The 23,193-nt window shown below is 36.7% G+C and overlaps 1 protein-coding gene and 1 long non-coding RNA gene across 15 annotated transcripts in view; both read left to right on the top strand.

Annotated features, from left to right (window-relative positions):
- Nucleotides 1–4,954, top strand: part of ERBIN (erbb2 interacting protein) — a 139,576-nt gene extending 134,622 nt beyond the window's left edge. For all 13 annotated transcript variants that reach the window (XM_078365427.1, XM_078365426.1, XM_078365425.1 and 10 more), the window contains 3 exons: nucleotides 865–957; nucleotides 1,423–1,497; nucleotides 2,880–4,954. In XM_078365427.1, the coding sequence (XP_078221553.1) occupies nucleotides 865–957; nucleotides 1,423–1,497; nucleotides 2,880–2,987 (276 nt within the window). In that variant the 3' untranslated portion in view covers nucleotides 2,988–4,954. The remainder of the gene's footprint in view (nucleotides 1–864; nucleotides 958–1,422; nucleotides 1,498–2,879) is intronic.
- Nucleotides 4,955–6,530: 1,576 nt separating this feature from the next.
- The window catches only part of LOC144581450 (uncharacterized), a 38,956-nt gene continuing 22,293 nt past the window's right edge, over nucleotides 6,531–23,193 (top strand). The window contains exons 1-3 of one of the 2 annotated variants that reach the window (XR_013532294.1): nucleotides 6,531–6,670; nucleotides 12,145–12,205; nucleotides 13,733–13,871. This is a non-coding gene — a long non-coding RNA (uncharacterized LOC144581450). Of the gene's footprint in view, nucleotides 6,671–12,144; nucleotides 12,206–13,732; nucleotides 13,872–23,193 lie in introns of those variants that run through there. The other variant, XR_013532293.1, reaches the window with a different exon arrangement.

The following is a 23,193-nucleotide window of genomic DNA, read 5'->3' as shown; positions in this document are numbered from 1 at the left end:
ATTTAGTATTTTGGGCCTGATTTTTTTAGTACAGTTGCTTTTCCACAACTGGTTGATACTCCAGTAGTCAGACATTTCTTACAAATATAAATAGGAGACCATTAAGCTGAACTTGTTCTGTGACACTTAAAATCTTAATTTCTTAGATTTTGAAATTTGACTACAGACTTCAAACTGCTTTGAGTATTTAATATTAAAAAATAATTAAAAAGTGAGCCACACATTCATATATCTTGATAGCTATTAATAACATGATCAATACTATTAGAAAGTTAGGTAGAGATCAAATGGTTTATTCATTTTGGTTGTATCTCTGGTGAAAGGGAGTGTTTCATTCTTGCATCTTTTTTTATAGCATGGTTATAAAAACTATCAATTGTTCATATTTTAAAATCCCAACTCCTTTGAAGCCTTTTAACAGATTAAGTAAACGAAGAGTTGATAGCACAAAACCACCAGTGGATCTTTTAGATATCTTATGAAACAAGTCAGTAAACAGAGATACTGTGTAATTTAGATGTCCCAAAAGTGTAAACTGATATGTATGTTTTGTTTTTGTGTACTTAAAATCCGTAATGTCTAAAAAGTAAAACAGGGTCAATATTAATTGATTCCTTATCCTCAGAAGGCAAAAAATAAAATTAGGAGCTATGCTTTATATAATCCCAGCTCTGCCTTTAACTCACTAACTCATTAACATAATATTCTATGTTGTATTTCACTTCATCTGACCAAATGTTTATTTTTGATGAATTCTTATTTATGTTTGCGTGGACTTGATCCATCAATATTTAAATATGGATGTTGTTGCATTATAACTTTTTCTGAAATAGTAATGATTCCTTTATTTTCATATTAATTCAGATTCGAGTGAGGGTTGAAAAAGATCCAGAACTTGGATTTAGCATATCAGGTGGTGTTGGGGGTAGAGGAAACCCATTCAGACCTGATGATGATGTAAGTTTTCTTTGTATATTCTCAAAACATCTATAAAGTTTTATTTACTAATTCAATATTTCTTATATGTAAGTGAAAATCTAATAGATGTTTATGTAAGTCTAGGTAGACATCACCTTGATTCCCCTTTCTGTTTTGTAATTTGCTAAGTTCAAGTTAATTGAAGAAAAGCAATTTAACCAAAAACTTTGAATGTTTATGATATTATCAAGTGATTTTTAATTTTCTTAATGCTTTTCACGCATCTATTGAAGTAATTTTATTACTTTAAAAAATATCACTAAAGGCAGAATTACTAGGGGTAAAAATAACTAGTTTGTCACAGTATTATTCAGAGAAGTCAGGGAGAAAACGTGTACCATGATTCAAATATTTGCATGATGTGGTGGAAAAATTGCTCCTTGTTACTCTGTTATTTATACATACTGTTTTTAGTTAAATAATTACTAATTTTTGTTATTAAAGGGTATATTTGTAACAAGGGTACAACCTGAAGGACCAGCATCAAAATTACTGCAGCCAGGTGATAAAATTATTCAGGTAATTAAAATAAATATATTTTTTAAATTTTATAACACTGTTGTTTTCAGAGTTTAAAATGTATTCACTTTAAAAATTGTGGTTAAAAGTGTGATACATCATAGGATTTTGTTTAAGTTCAGGAATGCTAAGTTTTACTAATTCGAGGGGGATTAGAGTACCACTTCTTGGATGTGGGCTGTTGTCCTTTCAGAAATGGAGAAGAAAAATTTTAAATCTGAGAAACTCTTCTTATTTTTCTCTGTCCCCTCCTTTTCTTTGTTCTTTCAGCTACTCATTTTACCTAAACACTTGTAGTCTTAGGAGGAAGACTACATGGTTATAAAAACTATCAATTGTTCATATTTTAAAATCCCAACTCCTTTGAAGCCTTTAAACAGATTAAGTAAACGAAGAGTTGTTAGCACAAAACCACCAGTGGATCTTTTAGATATCTTATGAAACAAGCCAGTAAAGCCTAGGACACAAGTGTAGCTCTCATTTTCTGCTCTTACTGTCACTGTTCTTAGTTGAGAGCTAAAAAATAACCCCAAACAAAACAAAACAAAAAAACCAGACAGACATTCAAGTCTAGTAGCTGCAGATTCTGAAAGCCAGACTGAGTTTGAATTCTCGTTCCAACACTTTTTTTTTAATAAAATTAATTTTAAAATTTTTTCTTAAATAATTTAAATCTTAGAGAAAAGCCACAATAATTTGCTACATTGTCTTTAGCATTTATTCTCTTTCTTCTCTTCTCCCTCCCTGTCTCTACACACACGCACACACACACACACTCATACAGTTATGCACATTTATTTTTGTGAACCATTTGGGAATCTGTGGTTTCAGTTTTGTAACTGAACAAGTTACTTTCTCTCTCCATGCCTGGGCTTTCTCTTCTCTAAAATAAGATAGCTAAAAAGAATCTTTTTTGAGCGTTATGAGAATCAAAGGATCTAATTCATGTTACACACTTAGAATTGTGTTTGATACACAGTAGAGCCTCAGTAAATATTAACCTGAATTGTGAGAAATATGGTGGACTTGATGTGATGGCTCAAGACAATGGGAAGACTAGGCCTTGCCCTCTGCTACACCACAGTTTGGTCACCTCAGATGCACATTAACGTTATGTAACACCATGTCTGACATTATTTCTTACATAAGTGATTCCTAACTTTGGGCTGCTACATAAGAATTCTCTGAAAAATTGGACAAAATACACATTTCTAGTCTTCAGAGACTATTCCTTGGTTTGGGTAGGGCCTGTGAATCTGTATGTTATTTTAAGTTGTCAAAGTGATTCTTATTTTATTCCAGGTTTGTGAATTACTTGGCAGAAATGCAAATAAATTACTAGAAAATGTTTTTCCTAAAAGCATTTTTCCTCTTTCTTCTAGGCTAATGGCTACAGTTTTATAAATATTGAACATGGACAAGCAGTGTCCTTGCTAAAAACTTTCCAGAATACAGTTGAACTCATCATTGTACGAGAAGTTTCCTCATAAGCACTGTGGACAAAAAAAAGGGGGGGGAAGACAGCAAGATTTATTGGAAGATACTTGCAGGGGAAATTAATATTTTGACTATTTTTATATATAAAGAACTCAAAAAATTATGTTCAAATTTGTACATTAATGAAGTAATGGAACTTGTGGTTAGAGGGAAAGAACCACTGTACAGAATATAAAGAAGACTGTTGAATTCATACCATATAAAACTTGTTAGGTTTTTAAACATAGCAATCAAGGTTACAAAAACAAACCTGTGTTGTTTTTGTATAGATTGTAGGTTTATTTTTGGATTTCATACATGACTGAACTGTGTACAAGGCAATAGTTAGCCTTGATTTTAGCCCAGAGACAGATGGCAGAGCTATCTATCTCATAGCTTTTATGCCCTTATTTTTATTCAACTGGTATTAATGTTTTTCTCCTGAAACTACTTTTTTTGATGTGGGCAAGATATTTGAAGTGTTGGCTTTTGCTATGTGCATATTGAATTGAAGAGTGAGTAGGTGAAGTTGGTGCTGGTGGGTTCACTTTCCAAGGCCAGATTAAAACAGTTATTTTCTATAAAAATCTGGAAGCAAAGAATGGGGACGGGGGGAGCTATGTGGTAGTATGTTTTTATTAAGAGAACAATGCAATAAAATATGTAATGTCTTTTTTAAAAAGCAAAAAAGACAATAATTGCATTTAATGAGCTCTACAGGATCTGTTGTTGTCATAGCCATTGACTGTACATTTGTTACTGGTGATACAGTTTTTAATTTTTTAGTCACAGGAAAATTTTAACTCTACTGTAGATGCATGTCCATGCATTTTCTGTGTTATGGAAATCCCGATTTTTTTTTTTTTTGCAAATGGTGGTACTCACAATCTGTTTTATAATTAGTGCTCCATTTAAATCTAATTTATAATTTTTATTTTAAGCAGCAAATGAAACAAAAATGGCCAGTTTTAAGACTGTGTTGCCTGTAACACAAAATGTAAGAAAGTTTAGTAGGAAAGCCTCTTTTTTATGTTTGGCCTTGCATCGCCTTGGTAAAGTAAAAAAGGAAACAGTACGCATGGAGCTAGGAAACCAAAGTGAAGTTTGTGAAACTGGCACAGTGATAGAGAATTGCTGTGGAGAGTTGTAGAGCAAAGGGATGGGTCCTTTGAGGCCTACCAGTGTGTAAAGGTGTTCAAATAAAGGGCTGTTTCTACAGGTAACATTAAATGTGAACTCAATACTTCAGAGTCTTTAAAGGGTTTCTACTTGTATCAGTGTAATAGTGTTTTACCACCAACTGCCTTTGTTCCTAGTTACTGTAACAAATATTTGATGATAATACAGGTTTATTAATTTTGTTATCCAGGCCATTAATTTTATTTGTTTTTGTTTTGTGTAATCAAATAAAATGAGTAACATGCAGTGGTAAGGATTAATGCATGGTTATTTGGACCAGAAAAAAGTGCCATAGAAGACCAATAACTGTAGTTGAGGCTAGTCTGGAACCTTTCATCAGAGCAATATTTGGTTATTGCACTTCATTTTATTTACTAAAATGCAATTTGGGAATTTTTAATCTGTTATGCTTTATCAACCTTGATTTTAATTAAGACTTTTATAAGACTAGCTTAAAATACCAACCCATATTATTTTTGCAAAAGCGAGTTGGACTCATGTTCCATTCTTGCTAGTCAGAGTGAATAGGCAGCACTTTTAAAAATATGTGAACTCAAATATTGCACTTCTTTCAAGATGTTATCAATTGGTTATTGTACTGTATAGTTTTAATAATTTTGATTGAAACCCTTTAACAACTCTTTGTAAATTTTAACTCTTTTAGTTATTTTCAGTACTATTTACATAGGAATTGATTTTTATGGATATAGTAGAAGAAATGTGCTGTATTTTGATAAAATTCACTTATTGTATGTGTGTTGTAATCTCTAAAAAAAAAAGAATGACACCTTCTTTAAGACAAGTCTCGGTGTTCCCTTTATTCTTTGTTTTTAAATATTAATTTTTGCATTCTAAAATATTTAACATTCCTTTTACTGATTTCAGATTTTCACAGTCATATTCTACTTTTAATCAGAAATACATTTAATAAGTATAATTGTGAAGTTTTCAACTACTTTACCTTGAACACATACATAGATTATAATTTTGGAAAAGGAATTAAGCCTGTCAGAACAATGAATCTTCAGTTCCATTAACCTTAACTTCATTGTCTGCACATTACATTGAAGTATTCTAAGTGCAACAGGTGTTATATCACTGGTATTTTGTCCTACTATAGTTAATTAAAATTTTATAATATTCTTGCAACACAAAGTTGAATTAAGAAACTTTACCAAGAGAAGTAGTATAGCCAAGTTTTCTTCGAAAATATTGGAAAATTAAAATTAAATGATAGGACTTTTAATTAGAAGTTTGTTTTAATAAGTTTCAAAATTTGAATAAAAGAATAAGTTTTTTGAGGAAGTGAAGACATTTTTAGTTTATATATTGTTGAAGAAATTGTAGTTAAGGCCTATACCCATAACTTTATTTTAATGAGTATTATGTAGCAGTTCCTCAAAACCACAGCTATCTTTTAGTGGTTAAAATTTCTTACTCTAGCCAGTAGAAAATTTTAGCAGTAAAAATGGTATGATCAATGTATGCAGTATACAGTTGTTGACGTAAAGTTTTATACTGATTAAGGAATCATTAGTTCATCTAAATCAGTGAAATTCTAAAATTCCCTACGTATTTATTTTGTAAATCTTCTTCTGACCTCTTTGGACTGGATATGAAGATGTACATATACTTAATACTTTTAAACACAAAACTTGCCATAAACAGAACTAAGCTTTTAATTTGCTGTACTTTGAAAATCCCCATTAGCAGCTGTGTGACATTTTATCAACGAACATTTATTCAGCATTCCAAATTTTTGAATATATTGAGATGAAACAACACATAAAGGACAGATAACAAACTAATGATGCTTAAACTGTGGTTTATTTACAAAATTCAGGGTTAGAGATATTCTCATGAAAATTACACAGTTTTTTTGAGAATTAAAATCATGTATATCTGGGTGTGGAAAAAGTGTAGTTTCTCTCAAGTTATTATTCTAAAGGAAACTATTAAGATGGGAAATGTTTCTCGGAGACTGACAAGTGAAATCTATTTGGAAGGTTTTTTTTTTTTTCACTGAGTCTGTTACATTCTTATGTAGCCTTTTAATAGTCAGTGAAGAGGTTTCTTATAAAATAGACATTGATATGATTCATCAAGAGCTTTAATTGATGAACAGGTGAACAAGATGCCTCTTTAAAAAAAAAAAGTAATCTAGACAGGCAGCCAACTCAGACCTTCAGGTATGCATTTGTTTCTAAATAAGAACCTTCAGAAAAAGTTGACAAAATTCTATCTAAAGCTGCTAATTCTTTTTTTTTTCTATCCCAATTAGATAATATATTTTATTTAAAATATATTCACAACAACCACAAGAACTGTAAGATAAGGAATAAACATCATCAAATATTTGCTGAGAAAAATATGGAGAAAATTGTAAAACTTCGTTAAAAGGACTGCTAATTCTATACAGAATTCATAAGTCCAGAGGATATTAAGTAGTCATTTAATTTTGGAAAATCCTTAAGAGAATGCTATCTTCTACAGTCTCTTCAGGAAGCAATTTTTCAAGGTTAGAATTTGTGGTCAGCTATAATGTACAGTCCTAATATCCAACCACCTAAAAATCTCATGCTAAGCTGAGAAAGCCTGTTTTAGAGAAAACACCTGAATTTTTTTTTTTTTTTAAAGAGAACAACCTGGGTTTTATTGTAGAGAACAATTAAAATACTCCTGAACCTTTCTATAGAATCTTTAGGAAAGAGACAGACACAAAGAATCCTGTGACAACTTTCCTTTCTAATGTAACAACCAGGGACAATGGTGATCTGCCCATTTAGCTTCTCAGTCGGCCCACAATTTCATTTCAGGATAAAATTTGAGAAACTTGTATCACTGGGAAAGGAAGACATCTAAGCTGTAAAAGTATGCTTTTCCCCTTAAGGGATTCAATAAAGCTTATTTTTTAATGAAAAGAAGCCTATAAATATTGATTGTCCTTAAATCTAATCAAATTAACCTTTTTTGTGTTCCTCCAACATATAACTTGAGAAGTATCTTTTTTCAGTTGCTCTTCCTTCAAACCTTTCCTTGTCAGAAAACTAAAGAAAAACTTATTGTTAAAAAATGAAAGCCAGCAGAGAGCATGGATTTTAGGATGGATGATTTTAAGTTTTGTCATCTTCGTGAAAGGAAGAACCTAATACTCGGAGCTAATGTTGGTCCAGAATGCATACTAAACATCTCATATTTGGATCATCCTTCACTGCAGCATCCCTCAAAGGAACATTCATTCTTCCAAGAACAGGAAGAATTATTTGCAGACTTGACTGTCAGAAATAAATTATTCAAGGTAGCAAAAATGGAGCATGCTTTAATCTCCTTGTCCTGTCCACATACCTATAAAGGATGGAAAAGATTATTAATACTCCGATAGGCAAAGGTGTTATGTAATAGTCTTGCCAGTTTTGTAAAACAAGGGAGTACACTCCATAATTTTTGAGAAATTCTTTGAATGGCTAGAACCAGAGAATTTACCATGAAAGGTGGATCTTGCTTCAGATGAAAGACAATATAAAGGACCAAGAATTGTGGTGATACTGCGTTATAAGGAATTGGTTTAGTTCAACCACCTTTTATGTGCCAGTCTTTGTGCAGAAAGGGCATCTGGTTCAAAGCAGGAGTAATTAGTGTGGGTACCTAGATTAAAAAAGAAAGAAAACCAGAAAAACGATCCAAGATGGCCGATCGCTAACATCCCGGGATTGCAGCTCTCAGGGAAGGCGCGGAGAACTAGAGGACGCCACACTTTCAGACAAATTCTGGTCACTCATGGAGCAGGAGATCCCCCAGTGGAGGAAACACATGAGTGGCCAGCGCGACTCTCGTGGCCGGTGCAGCGGTTCCGCCGGCACCTTGGCACGGCAGCTCTGGGAGCAGAGTAAACAGGTTCGGAGGACCGGCCCGGGTCCCCAGCACAACACCAGAGCCCGGCGCAGCCACTGTGACGGCACCTCAGCGCGGGAGCGCTCGGCGCAGAGTAAACAGGACTGGTTTCCCTTCTGACCGAGGTTTGGAGCCCCGGGAAGGCAGAGTCACCTACTACCGACACAAGAAGGAAGCCCGACAGGAGAATCCTGGGCAGAAAAGCACCATCAGTTTTAACGCCGCTGCTCTGGCCCTGGGAACTAACAACCTGGACGTCCACTCAAGAGACCTAATCTGAAAGTTGGTAATTTCAAAGAGACAGGAGGATAAATTTACAATGACGGGAAGAAACCAGCATAAAAAAGCTGAGAATACTCAGAACGCCTCTCCCTCTAAAGATAATCACAGTTCCACATCAACAATGGAACAAGGCTTGATGGAGAACGAGCGCATCCCAGTGACAGAATCACTCTTCAAGGAATGGATAATAAGAAACTTCGGTGAGTTAAAAGAACATGTTGTAGCCCAACGTAAAGAAACTAGGAACTTTGAAAAAAGGTTTGATGAAATCCTATTGAGAGTAGACAACTTAGAGCGGAGTATGAGTGAATTAATGGAACTAAAGAATACAATGCACAGTTTTAAACACTCGAATTGTTCAAGCAGAAGAAGGGATATCAGAGGTCAAAGTCCAACTTAATGAAATAAAACGTGAAGAAAAGATTAGAGAAAAAAGGATAAAAAGGAATGAGCAAAGTCTCCAAGAAATGTGGGACTATGTGAAAAGACCAAATTTACGTTTGATAGGTGTACCTGAATGCGACGGAGAGAATGAATCCAAGCTGGAAAATACCCTTCAGGATATTATTCAGGAAAATTTTCCTAAACTAGCAAAACAGGTCAAAATTCAACCCCAGGTAATACAGAGAACACCACAAAGATATTCCTCAAGAAGAGCAACCCCAAGGCACATAATCGTTAGATTCACCAGGGTTGAAACAAAGGAGAAAATACTAAGGGCAGCCAGAGAGAAAGGTCATGTTACCCACAAAGGCAAGCTTATCAGACTTACAGCAGATCTCTCAGCAGAAACTCTACAAGCCAGAAGAAAGTGGAGGCCAATATTCAACATCCTCAAAGAACAGAACCTTCAGCCCAGAATTTCATATCCAGCCAAACTAAGCTTCACAACTGAAGGAAAAATAAAATCTTTTATGAACAAGCAAGAACTCGGAGATTTTATTACCACCAGGCCTGCTTTACAAGAGCTTCTGAAAGAAGCATTACACACAGAAAGAAACAACCAGTATTAGCCTTTCTAAAAATACACCAAAAAGTAAAGAGCACCAACATAAAGAAGAATTTACACCAATGAATGGATAAAACATCCAGTCAACATCAAATGGCAATAACCCTAAATTTAAATTGACTAAATCCCCCAATCAAAAGACACAGCCAAAACCCAATGGCATTTTACATCCAGACCTGTTTCACATGCAAGGATACACAAAGACTCAAAACAAAGGGAAGGAGAAAGATTTACCAACCAAATGGAGAGCAAAAATAAATAATAAATAAATAAAAAGCAGGAGTTGCAATTCTCGTATCGGAGAAAATAGATCTTAAAGCAACAAAGATATAGTGGTAAAAGGATCAATGCAACAACAAGAGCTAACGATCCTAACACCCAGATACGAGACTTAGATTCAATGAGACAGAAAATTAATAAGGATATCAAGGACTCGAACTGAGATCCGGAACAAGTAAACTTAATAAATATTCATAGAGCTCTCCACTTCAAATACACAAAATATACATTCTTGTCAATACCACATCACACCTACCCATAAGTTTAAATGAAACATTGATTGGCCATTATTAATACTCAATTTTTTTCAAAATAAAGCAATATTTCCATTTACTCTCCCTCTTTCTCTTTCTCTTCCTCTTTCTTCCTCTCCTTTACTTATTTTTTTTTTCTTTCCTTCTCTCAAAAAAAAAAGAAATCAACTTGTAAACCTCTAGATCCAGGTCGGCAATGTCTCTCTCATTGCTTGATTTCCTTCCTTCCCTTCCCTCCCTCCCTCCCTCCCTCCCTCCCTCCCTCCCTCCCTCCCCGCTTCCTCCCTTCCTTCCTTCCTTCCTTCCTTCATCCCTTCCTTCCTCCCTACCGTCCTTCTTCCCTCCCTCCCCGCTTCCTCCCTTCCTTCCTTCCTTCCCTCATCCCTTCCTTCCTCCCTACCGTCCTTCTTCCCTCCCTTCCTGCCTTCCTCCCCCCCCCCAAAAAAAAAAAAAGAAAGAAAACCAGTATAGCCCTTTTGAGCTAGCATGGTCTGACCATTGGCATGTTCTTCCTTTTGTCCACCATTAGTGCAGATAGTTTGCAATAAGCAAGTAACTCAGGCTCACAGTAAGGTGAAAACAACAAAAGTAATTGAAACTATGAAGAAAAGTTACACCGTGAGAGTTACCAAACCGAAGCACCAATATATAAAGAAGTCATTTTGTAAAATCATACCTTCTGAGGGATAACGAAGGATATTGAGTTTAGAAAACAAGCTGTGTGAAAGGATTTAGATGTCTTTATAATATAAAATAGAATGGTCAAACAGCTGGGCTGGAGAGTAGAAAGATAGCTAAAGGGCAAATAAAAAAGCTTTAAGTTTAGATTCCAAAGTAATGCAAATGAACTAAGAAATAATGTGAAATGAGATATGGAAGAGAAGCTCTCATGTTCCAACGGAGTCTTCAAAGGAAACGGGAGAAAAATAAAATTTCCTAGCGCTGAAGCACAACATAGGTTTTGAGACTGAATGAGGCCATTTAGTACCAAGCAAAACTATAAACATACGCTTCTAGATACATCTTCATATTTAGAGTAGGTGTAAAGAACATCTTTGGCTAGGCGTGGTGGCTCACACCTATAATCCCAGCATTTTGGGAGCCTGAGGTGGGCTGATCGCTTGTGTCCAGGAGTTCGAGACCAGCCAGGGCAACAAAGTGAAACCTCATCTCTAGAAAAAGTCAGGCGTGGTGGTGTGCACCTGTATTCCCAGCTACTCAGATGCTAAGGTGGGAGGATCACTTGGGCCCAGGAGACGGAGGTTGCAGTGAACTGAGATTGTGCCACTGCAATTCAGCCTAGGCGACAAAGTGAGGCTGTGCTTCAAAAACACTTTAAAAATACAAAAAACATCTTAAAAGTTTCCAAAATGTAAAGGAAATGTTTACAAAGTGAATAGGATTAGATTGACATTGGAACTGTCACCAGCAATTTGGATACAAGAAGACTCAAGTTATTCAAGTTGGAGGGCAAAATAATGACATTTTCAGGAATTCAGGGACTCAGAATTTACCTCTGTAAGAAGTACTAGGGGATACTCCAACAAAGTGGAAAATCTTAAAAGTAGATTTGGGATCCAAGAAATAATATTGACCAAAACCATCACATGTAGTGGAGCAGAAATAAGTGTAACTAGTGGTGATAGTAAAATAAGCCTGTAATCCTAGCACTTTGGGAGGCCGAGGCAGGTGGATCACGAGGTCAAGAGATCAAGACCATCCCGGTCAACATGGTGAAACCCCGTCTCTACTAAAAATACAAAAAATTAGCTGGGCATGGTGGCGCATGCCTGTAATCCCAGCTACTCAGGAGGCTGAGGCAGGAGAATTGCCTGAACCCAGGAGGCGGAGGTTGCGGTGAGCCGAGATCGCACCATTGCACTCCAGCCTGGGTAACAAGAGCGAAACTCCGTCTCAAAAAAAAAAAGAATGGAAGTAAAATACCACATGATTTCTGTAAGTGAGGCAAGAATCCGACTTAAAAAATTTCATTTTTATAGAGAATCACTGTGTTGCCCAGGTTGGTCTCAAAGTCCTAGCCTCAAGCAGTTCTCTCACTTTCCTCCCAAAGTGCCGGGATTACAGGTGTGAGCCACTGTGCCCAGCCAAATAAATGGCTTTTTCTAAAAGAAACTACTGATTGGTTAATTTTAAGCTGTTATAGAAAAATCTAAGTTGGAATTCTTGGGTGAATAATAACTACAGAAAGAATAGTGTTATGTATGTTCATATAAATAAATACAGTTTGACTCCACTGCATCTTATCTATTTTTCTAGTGATGAACACCTGTGATGCTGCCAATTTCTCTACTTCCCCGCTGCTATAGACAATGCAGTGGTGAGTATCCTAATTCATGTCATGTTATGGACCTGTGAGAAAATTTCTCTAGCATATATTCGCTAGAGAAAATACAATTGCTAAGTCACAGGACTATTTAATTTTAGTAAATTCTGCTAAATTACTTTCTAAAACATCTGTAATAGTTTATATTCTCAGTAGCTAGATGTGAAAATTCTCATTTCCTCACATATTTTCAAACGGTATGTGACTTTCTAACTTTGGCATGTTTGGTGGATATAACATTGTATTTTGGTATTAAATTCCATTTGTCTGATTCCTGGAGTGTTTGACTACTATCCAGCTATTAAGGTTTACCATTCTGTAAATTTCCTATTCTTTTTGCCCATTTGTATTTTTTATCTCATTTTTCTGTAAAGACTAATTGGTAGCAGTTTTTTTTTTTTATCTGTTTTCTTTTTTTCTTTTTGAGACAGAGTCTCACTCTGTCACCCAGGCTGGAGTAGTTGTACAATCTTGGATCACTGCAACCTCTACCTCCTAGGTTCAAGCAATTCTCCTGCCTCAACCTCCCAAGTAGCTAGGCTTACAGGCACTCACCACCACTCCCAACTAATTTTTGTACTTTTAGTAGAGATGGGATTTCACCATGTTGTCCAGGCTGGTCTCGAAATCCTGACCTCAGGTGATCCACCCACCTTGGCCTCCCAAAGTGCTGGGATTACAGGCATGAGCCGCCGTGCCCAGCCAGTTTGTTGTCTATTTCAGTTATTGCATGCGTCATTTGAAACATTCAAAATATCTTCTCCCAGCCCATAGCCTGTTTCTCTTTGTTTATGGTATCTTGTTTGTTTGTTTACAAAAAAGATTAACCTGGATAAGGACAAATCCATCATTTATGCTTCATCATTATTAATTAAAGTTTTCTTCATTCCTGAACAAAGGTTTTCCTACACATTTACTTCTATTAATTACTTAGATTTACTTAACATTTAGATCTTTTCATCTTGACTCTACCACTGAATATGGTGTAAGGTAGTGATCCAGCTCCCATTTTTCTCTGCTCAAGGCTACTTTTTTCTATTAATCCTATGCAAACTTTACTGTATAACAATACAGTTGCATGCCTGTGTATACACAGGACTGTCACTGAGCTCCCTATTATGTTCTTTGGTCTGTTTTTCTGTCTATGCCTCTGTATCATATTTTCTTTTTCAGCAAAGTTGTAAGTTTTACAATGACCACTTATCATCTACATTTTTTATTAACATTTTTCTATATTTTCTTTATTGTAGCATGTTGTTTTTATAACTAAAACTTTGTATCTATCTTAATATCTTATTAGCAGTGAACCTCAATCTTCAGTGTATATCAGAGTCAATTAGAGGGCTTGTGGGACCTCACCCACATGGCTTTTAATTAAGTAAGTTTGAGTTAGAACCCAAGAATTTACCTTTCTAGCAAGTTATCAGCTAATGCTGATGCTTATGGTTTGAGAACAGAGAATCACCGCCTTATAGGAGAAGTCTTCCTTTTTTGCTCCTGCTTCTTCCATATACATTTCAGAGTAAGTTTTTTGGCATTGATTTTCTGGCCATGATGGATTTACCATACCTCCTGAAATGAATAAAAACAGACAAAATATTTGAAACAATGATTTTCAAAATATTGGACATCAAGCAATGAAGGACAGTGGTCCCTGAAGGATGGAGAAAAAAAGAGGTGAGCACTATGATTATCCTCAGATTACTACCTTGATAGAATTTCCAGCCCATGGAACAAGAAGGGAGAACCCTGTAGAGCCTGACACACTTTCTGTGTTGAGGAAGTGGAGCTAAGAGTTTAGAGAAACCAACAAAGGTACAGTTGACAAGGTAGAATAATGGAGAGGGCAAGGTTGCACACAGAGAACTCCAAAGAACTGCACAGGGTTGTCTTTGTGAATTCACCCAAGTACCGCAGCACATGTGTGTGAGGAGAGTGCCCAAGGCTGGGGAAAGAACTACGTGAAAGGACTAGAGGTAACAGTAACCTGCACGTGCACTTAACAGTCCTCACACAAAATGGGTAATACCTATTCCTATCAGCAAGACTGGAAAACTTCATGATTCACAAGCATAGGGTAGGGTATACAAAAGGATCTTGCATCAGTGGTGGGTAATAACCCTAGATTAATATCTGCTTCAGTCCCACCTAATACATATTAAAAGCAAGACCTGGAAGGATTACACTGTTTCCAAGTAATGTAACTGTAAACCAGAATGAATCTCAAGAATATTTATAGGCATACAGTAATACCTGGCACCCACAACATAAAATTTAGCATATCTGCCATCCAATTAAAAAGTACCAAACAAAGAAACAGAAAAATATGACCCATAATGAGGTAAATAAATCAAAACTGACCTCAAAGCTGACACATATGTTAGAATTCAGATAGTAGCATTAATATGGTTATAACTATATTCTACATAAAGTTGAGACATTAAAGATTTTTAAATGCAAATTGAATTTTTAGAAATGAAAACTACACTTGTAAAAGTGAATCCCACACTAGAAATGAGTGAGGTATATAACACAATGAGTAAGATTAACAGCAGATTACACAGTGCAGAACAAAATATTACTAAATTTGAAGACAAAATAATAGGAACTCCAAAATGAAGCTTAGAGATTTTAGAGAATTTTTAAAAATGAAAAATAACTATAAAGTATGGGTCAATTTCACTAGTACATGTGTAACTAGAGTTTTTGAAGGGGAGAAGAGGGGCCAGAAAGAAAAAGAAATAATAACTGAATATTTTCCAAATTTGATAAAAATTAAAAACCCATAGGCCCAAGAAACTCAACAAACTCTTAACACAAGAAACATGTGGGAAACTATACCAAGGAGCATTATAATCAAATTACTCAAAACCAGTGATAAGGTGAAAACCTTAAAAGCAGCCAGAGGAAAAAACACATGCACAGAAAAATAAAGACAAAGGTAATGGCAGATTTCTTGCCTGAAAGAATGCAAGTGAGAAGACAATAGAATAACACCTTTAAACTAATTAAAGAAGAAAATTTTCAACCTAGAATTCTATATGTACCAAACAGTATCTCTGAAAAAATAAAGAGAAAAAAAAGTTTTATGACATATAAAAACTTACACCATTCAAGCTCACACTATAAGAAATATTAAAGGAAGTACTTTAGGCAGAAAGAAAATTATACTAGATTGAAATCTGGATTTACACAGAGGAATGAAGAGCACCAGAATTGGTTATTACATGGGTAAACATTTAAAAAAAATTTTTTTTTTTTTTTGAGATGAAGTTTTGCTCTTGTTACCCAGGCTGGAGTGCAATGGTGCGATCTCGGCTCACCGCAACCTCCGCCTCCTGGGTTCAGGCAATTCTCCTGCCTCAGCCTCCTGAGTAGCTGGGATTACAGGCACGCGCCACAATGCCCAGCTAATTTTTTGTATTTTTAATAGAGACGGGGTTTCACCACGTTGACCAGGATGGTCTCGATCTCTTGACCTCGTGATCCACCTGCCTTGGCCTCCCAAAGTGCTGGGATTATAGGCGTGAGCCACCGTGCCCAGCCCTAAAATTTTTTTTATTATTTAAATGTCTTCCATATTTTACAAAAGTAATAGCAGATTTCTTGCCTATAAGAATACAAGTGAGAAGACAATAGAATAACACCTTTAATCTAATGAAAGAAAAAAATTGTCAACCTAGAATTCTGTATGTACCAGAGTTTTTTTGAAAAAATAAAGAGAAAAAAAACTTTTTATTACCTTTATCACCATCAAGCTCACATTATAAGAAATATTAAAGGAAGTGCTTTAGGCAGAAAGAAAATAATACTAGATTGAAATCTGTATTTATACAAAGGAATGAAGAGCACCAGAATTGGTAGTTACATGGGTAAATATTTTTTTAATTTTTCATTATTTAAATATTTTCAAATCTTACCTGTTTGAACAAAAGTAACCATCAATGTATGGTGGTATCTATAATATATATAAATGTAAAATGACAACAATAACACAAAGGTCAGGAGGGGAGAGATGTTAAGTATATTATAAGTGAGTATATTATATGTGAAGTAGTATATCACTCAAAGATAAACCATGGTAAGTTAAACATGCATACTATATATCATAGAAAAACATGAAAATAACAAAATACAAAGAATTATAGCTAATAATGTAACAAAGGGGATAAAATAAAATAATAAAAATAATCCAAAAGAAGTCATATAGAGGAAAAAGTGAAGACAGGGACAATAGGGACAAAGGGATAACATACAGCAAGAAGGTAGATTTAAACTTAACCATACCAAAAGTTGTATTAAATGTAAATGGTCTAAATATTTCAATTAAAAGGCAGTGGTATCAGATAGACTTTTAACAAAGCAAGAGGCCAGGTGCAGTGGCTCATGCCTGTTATACCAGCTCTGTGGGAGGCCAAAGCAGGTGAATCACTTGAAGCTCGGAGTTTGAGACCAGCATGGCCAACAAGACAAAACCCCATCTCTACTAAAAATACAAAAATTAGCCAGGTGTGGTGTAATCCTGGCTACTTAGGAGGGTGAGGCATGAGAATTGTTTGAACCTGGGAGGCAGTAAGCGGAAACTGAGTCACTGAACTCCAGCCTGAGCAACAGAGTAAGACTTTTTCTATGAAAAAAAAAAAGCTAATTGAATCTAGCTCAAAGCCCTCCTTGTTATAAATTTTAGTGTACTTGACTTTGATATATAGAATGAGATATAAGTTGATGTTCATATTTTTGGTTCCAGTACTGTTTATTGAAAACATTGTTCTTTCCCTATTGCATTGTCATGGTGTTTTGTCAAATAAATTGACCATATATGTACAGGTACATATATGAATTATTTATGCTGTTTCATAGGCTGTACATGCCTCTCTTTATGCCAGTACCACACTGTCCTGATTACTGATATTTACAGTAAGTCTTGAAATTATGCAGAGTAATTCTTCTCAAATTTTCCTATTTTTTCAAAATTGTTTTGGTGATTCCAAGTCCTTGGCATTTCAAAATAAATTTTAGAATGAATTCATTAATTACAACACAAAGGCTTACTTGGATTTTAGTTGGATTACATTAAATCTGTAGATCAATCTGGGGAGTATTAACTTTTTTTTTTTAATTTTTTATTTCATTTTAGGTTTTGGGGTACATGAGCAGAACATGCAAGACAGTTGCGTAGGTACACACATGGCAGTGTGTTTTGCCTCCTTTCTCCCCTTCACCCACATTTGGCATTTCTCCCCAGGCTATTCCTCCCCACCTCCCCCTCCCACTGGCCCTCCCCTTTTCCCCCCAATAGACCCCAGTGTTTAGTACTCCCCTCCCTGTGTCCATGTGTTCTCATTTTTCATCACCCGCCTATGAGTGAGAATATGCGGTGTTTCATTTTCTGTTCTTGTGTCAGTTTGCTGAGGATGATGTTCTCCAGATTCATCCATGTCCCTACAAACGACACAAACTCATCATTCTGCATAATATTCCATGCACATTTTATATATGTGCCACATTTTTCCAATCCAGTCTATTATCAATGGGCATTTGGGTTGATTCCAGGTCTTTGCTATTGTAAACAGTGCTGCAATGAACATTCGTGTACATGTGTCCTTATAGTAGAACGATTTATAGTCCTTTGGATATATACCCAGTAATGGGATTGCTGGGTCAAATGGAATTTCTATTTCTAAGGCCTTGAGGAATCGCCACACTGTCTTCCACAATGGTTGAACTAATTTACACTCCCACCAACAGTGTAAAAGTGTTCCTTTTTCTCCACATCCTCTCCAGCATCTGTTGTCTCCAGATTTTTTAATGATCGCCATTCTAACTGGCGTGAGATGGTATCTCAATGTGGTTTTGATTTGCATCTCTCTGATGACCAGTGACGATGAGCATTTTTTCATATGATTGTTGGCCTCATATATTCTTCTTTCGTAAAGTGTCTGTTCATATCCTTTGCCCACTTTTGAATGGGCTTGTTTGTTTCTTTTCTGTAAATCTGTTTGAGTTCTTTGTAAATTCTGGATATCAGCCCTTTGTCAGATGGGTAAACTGCAAAAATTTTTTCCCATTCTGTTGGTTGCCGATTCACTCTAGTGACTGTTTCTTTTGCTGTGCAGAAGCTGTGGAGTTTCATTAGGTCCCATTTGTCTATTTTGGCTTTTGTTGCCAATGCTTTTGGTGTTTTGTTCATGAAGTCCTTGCCTACTCCTATGTCCTGGATAGTTTTGCCTAGATTTCCTTCTAGGGTTTTTATGGTGCCAGGTCTTATGTTTAAGTCTTTAATCCATCTGGAGTTAATTTTAGTGTAAGGTGTCAGGAAGGGGTCCAGTTTCTGCTTTCTGCACATGGGTAGCCAGTATTCCCAACACCATTTGTTAAACAGGGAATCCTTTCCCCATTGCTTGTTTTTGTCAGGTTTATCAAAGATTGTATAGTTGTAGATATGTTGTGTTGCCTCCGGTGCCTCTGTTTTGTTCCATTGGTCTATATCTCTATTTTGGTACCAGTACCATGCTGTTTTGATTACTGTAGCCTTGTAGTATAGTTTGAAATCCGGTAGTGTGATGCCCCCCACTGTGTTCTTTTTGCTTAGAATTGATTTGGCTATGTGGGCTCTCTTTTGGTTCCGTATGAAGTTCATGGTGGTTTTTTCCAGTTCTGTGAAGAAAGTCAATGGTAGCTTGATAGGGATAGCGTTGATTCTGTAAATTACTTTGGGCAGTATAGCCATTTTCACGATATTAATTCTTCCTAACCATGAACATGGAATGTTTCTCCATCTGTTTGTATCCTCTCCGATTTCATTGAGCAGTGTTTTGTAGTTCTCCTTGAAGAGGTCCCTTACGTTCCTTGTGAGTTGTATTCCAAGGTATTTTATTCTTTTTGTAGCAATTGTGAATGGCAGTTCGTTCTTGATTTGGCTTTCTTTAAGTCTGTTATTGGTGTATAGGAATGCTTGTGATTTTTTCACATTGATTTTATATCCTGAGACTTTGCTGAAGTTGCTTATCAGTTTCAGGAGTTTTTGGGCTGAGGCGATGGGGTCTTCTAGGTATACTATCATGTCGTCTGCAAATAGAGACAATTTGGCTTCCCCCTTTCCTTTTTGAATACCCTTTATTTCTTTTTCTTGCCTGATTGCTCTGGCTAGAACTTCCAGTACTATATTGAATAGGAGTGGTGAAAGAGGGCATCCTTGTCTAGTGCCGGATTTCAAAGAGAATGCTTCCAGTTTTTGCCCATTTAGTATGATATTGGCTGTTGGTTTGTCATAAATAGCTTTTATTACTTTGAGATACGTTCCATCGATACCGAGTTTATTGAGGGTTTTTAGCATAAAGGGCTGTTGAATTTTGTCAAATGCCTTCTCTGCGTCAATTGAGATAATCATGTGGTTTTTGTTTTTGGTTCTGTTTATGTGGTGAATTACGTTGATAGACTTGCGTATGTTGAACCAGCCTTGCATCCCCGGGATGAATCCTACTTGATCATGATGAATAAGTTTTTTGATTTGCTGTTGCAATCAGCTTGCCAATATTTTATTGAAGATTTTTCATCATGGATATTGGCCCGAAGTTTTCTTTTCTTGTTGGGTCTCTGCCGGGTTTTGGTATCAGGATGATGTTGGTCTCATAAAATGATTTGGGAAGGATTCCCTCTTTTTGGATTATTTGGAATAGTTTTAGAAGGAATGGTACCAGCTCCTCTTTGTGTGTCTGGTAGAATTCGGCTGTGAACCCGTCTGGACCTGGGCTTTTTTTTGTGTGGTAGGCTCTTAATTGCTGCCTCGACTTCTGACCTTGTTATTGGTCTATTCATAGTTTCAGCTTCCTCCTGGTTTAGGCTTGGGAGGACACAGGAGTCCAGGAATTTATCCATTTCTTCCAGGTTTACTAGTTTATGTGCATAGAGTTGTTTGTAATATTCTCTGATGATGGTTTGAATTTCTGTGGAATCTGTGGTGATTTCCCCTTTATCATTTTTTATTGCATCTATTTGGTTGTTCTCTCTTTTATTTTTAATCAGTCTGGCTAGTGGTCTGTCTATTTTGTTGATCTTTTCAAAAAACCAGCTCTTGGGTTTATTGATTTTTTGAAGGGTTTTTCGTGTCTCAATCTCCTTCAGTTCAGCTCTGATCTTAGTTATTTCTTGTCTTCTGCTGGGTTTTGAGTTTTTTTGATCTTGCTCCTCTAGCTCTTTCAATTTTGACGATAGGGTGTCAATTTTGGATCTCTCCATTCTCCTTATATGGGCACTTTTTGCTATATACTTTCCTCTAGAGACTGCTTAAATGTGTCCCAGAGATTCTGGCATGTTGTATCTTCGTTCTCATTGGTTTCAAAGAACTTCTTTATTTCTGCCTTCATTTCATTGTTTACCCAGTCAACATTCAAGAGCCAGTTGTTCAGTTTCCATGAAGCTGTGCGGTTCTGGGTTAGTTTCTGAATTCTGAGTTCTAACTTGATTGCACTACGGTCTGAGAGGCTGTTTGTTATGATTTCAGTTGTTTTGCATTTGCTGAGCAGTGCTTTACTTCCAATTATGTGGTCAATTTTTGAGTAGGTGTGATGTGGTGCTGAGAAGAATGTATATTCTGTGGATTTGGGGTGGAGAGTTCTGTAAATGTCTATCAGGTTTGCTTGCTCCAGGTCTGAGTTCAAGCCCTGGATATCCTTGTTGATTTTCTGTCTGGTTGATCTGTCTAATATTGACAGTGGAGGGTTAAAGTCTCCCACTATTATTGTGTGGGAGTCTAAGTCTCTTTGTAAGTCATTAAGAACTTGCCTTATGTATCTGGGTGCTCCTGCATTGGGTCCATATATGTTTAGAATAGTTAGCTCTTCTTGTTGTGTCGATCCTTTTACCATTATGTAATGGCCTTCTTTGTCTCTTTTGATCTTTGTTGCTTTAAAGTCTATTTTATCAGAGATGAGAATTGCAACTCCTGCTTTTTTTTGCTCTCCATTTGCTTGGTAAATCTTCCTCCATCCCTTTATTTTGAGCCTTTGTGTATCCTTGCATGTGAGATGGGTTTCCTGGATACAGCACGCTGATGGGTTTTGGATTTTTATCCAATTTGCCAGTCTGTGTCTTTTGATTGGTGCATTTAGTCCATTTACATTTAGGGTTAATATTGTTATGTGTGAATTTGATACTGCCATTTTGTTGCTAAGTGGCCGTTTTGCCCGTTAGTTGTTGTAGGTTCTTCATTATGTTGATGCTCTTTAGCATTTAGTGTGATTTTGGAATGGCTGGTACTGGTTGTTCCTTTCTATGTGTAGTGCCTCTTTTAGGAGCTCTTGTAAAGCAGGCCTGTTGGTGACAAAATCTCTGAGTACTTGCTTGTTCACAAAGGATTTTATTTTTCCTTCACTTCTGAAGCTCAGTTTGGCTGGATATGAAATTCTGGGTTGAAAGTTCTTTTCTTTAAGAATGTTGAATATTGGCCCCCACTCTCTTCTGGCTTGTAGTGTTTCTGCCGAGAGATCTTCTGTGAGTCTGATGGGCTTCCCTTTGTGGGTGACCCGACCTTTCTCTCTGGCTGCCCTTAGTATTTTCTCTTTCATTTCAACCTTGTTGAATCTGACGATTATGTGCCTTGGGGTTGCTCTTCTTGCGGAATATCTTTGTGGTGTTCTCTGTATTTCCTGCATTTGAGTGTTGGCCTGTCTTGCTAGGTGGGGGAAGTTTTCCTGGATGATGTCCTGAAGAGTATTTTCCAGCTTGGATTCATTCTCTTCGTCCCCTTCTGGTACACCTATCAAACGTAGGTTAGGTCTTTTCACATAGTCCCACATTTCTTGGAGACTTTGTTCATTCCTTTTTGCGCTTTTTTCTCTGATCTTGGTTTCTCGTTTTATTTCATTGAGTTGATCTTCGACTTCTGATATTCTTTCTTCTGCTTGGTCCATTCGGGTATTGAAACTTGTACATGCTTTGCGAAGTTCTCGTATTGTGTTTTTCAGCTCCTTTAATTCATTCATATTCCTCTCTAAGTTATCCATTCTTGTTATCATTTCCTCAAATCTTTTTTCATATCTTTTTTCAAGGTTCTTAGTTTATTTGCATTGATTTAATACATGTTCTTTTAGCTCACAAAAGTTTCTCATTATCCACCTTCTGAAGTCTAATTCCATCATTTCGTCACAGTCATTCTCCGTCCAGCTTTGTTCCCTTGCTGGTTATGAGTTTTGGTCCTTTCTAGGAGGTGAGGTGTTCTGGTTTCAGGTGTTTTCCTCCTTTTTGCGCTGGTTTCTTCCCATCTTTGTGGATTTATCCACTTGTCATCTGCATAGTTGCTGACTTTTTGATTGGGTCTCTGAGTGGACACCCAGATTGTTGGTGATGAAGTATTTCTGTTTCTTGGTTTTCCTTCTATCAGTCTAGCCCCTTCGCTGTATGACTGCTGAGGTCCACTCCAGGCCCTGCTTGTCTGGGGTGCACCTATAGCAGCTGCGGAACAGTGAGGGATGCTACCAGTTTCTTTTTCTGCTATCTTTGTCCCAGGATGATGCCTGCCAAATGTCAGTCTTTTGGATATAGAGGGGTCCGGGAGCTGCTTGAGGAGACAGTCTGTACTTTATAGGAGCTCAATTGCTGAGCTGTGAGCTCTGTTGTTCATTCAGGGCTGTTAGGCTGCTGTGTTTGATTCTGCTGCAACAGAGCTTATTAAAAAACCCTTTTTTTCTCAAATGCTCTGTCTTGGGGGGTTGGGGCTTTGTTTTTGGATGTCCGTTGAGGTGTCCTGCCCAGCTAGGAGGCAGTCTAGGCACTATTTGCCTGCCGAGTCTCCGCCCTGCTGTTGTGAGGTTTGCCCTGTTGCTGCAGGCTCTGCACGGGCTACGCCCTGTGGCGGAGTCTCTCTGTTGTAGCGCATTGCCTCAGCAACTGCAGGCTGCGTCAGCAGTGGGCGGGTATCTCAGTCGGGGCGGGTTGCCTCGGTAATGGTGGATGCCCCTCCCCCATGGAGCATCTCAGGGACC

This window comes from Callithrix jacchus, chromosome 2 (assembly GCF_049354715.1).
Source record: "Callithrix jacchus isolate 240 chromosome 2, calJac240_pri, whole genome shotgun sequence".
In the NCBI taxonomy this organism is placed as follows: domain Eukaryota; kingdom Metazoa; phylum Chordata; class Mammalia; order Primates; family Cebidae; genus Callithrix; species Callithrix jacchus.
The sequence above is the reverse complement of the archived record's forward strand: the minus strand, read 5'-3'. Positions and strand labels throughout refer to the sequence as shown.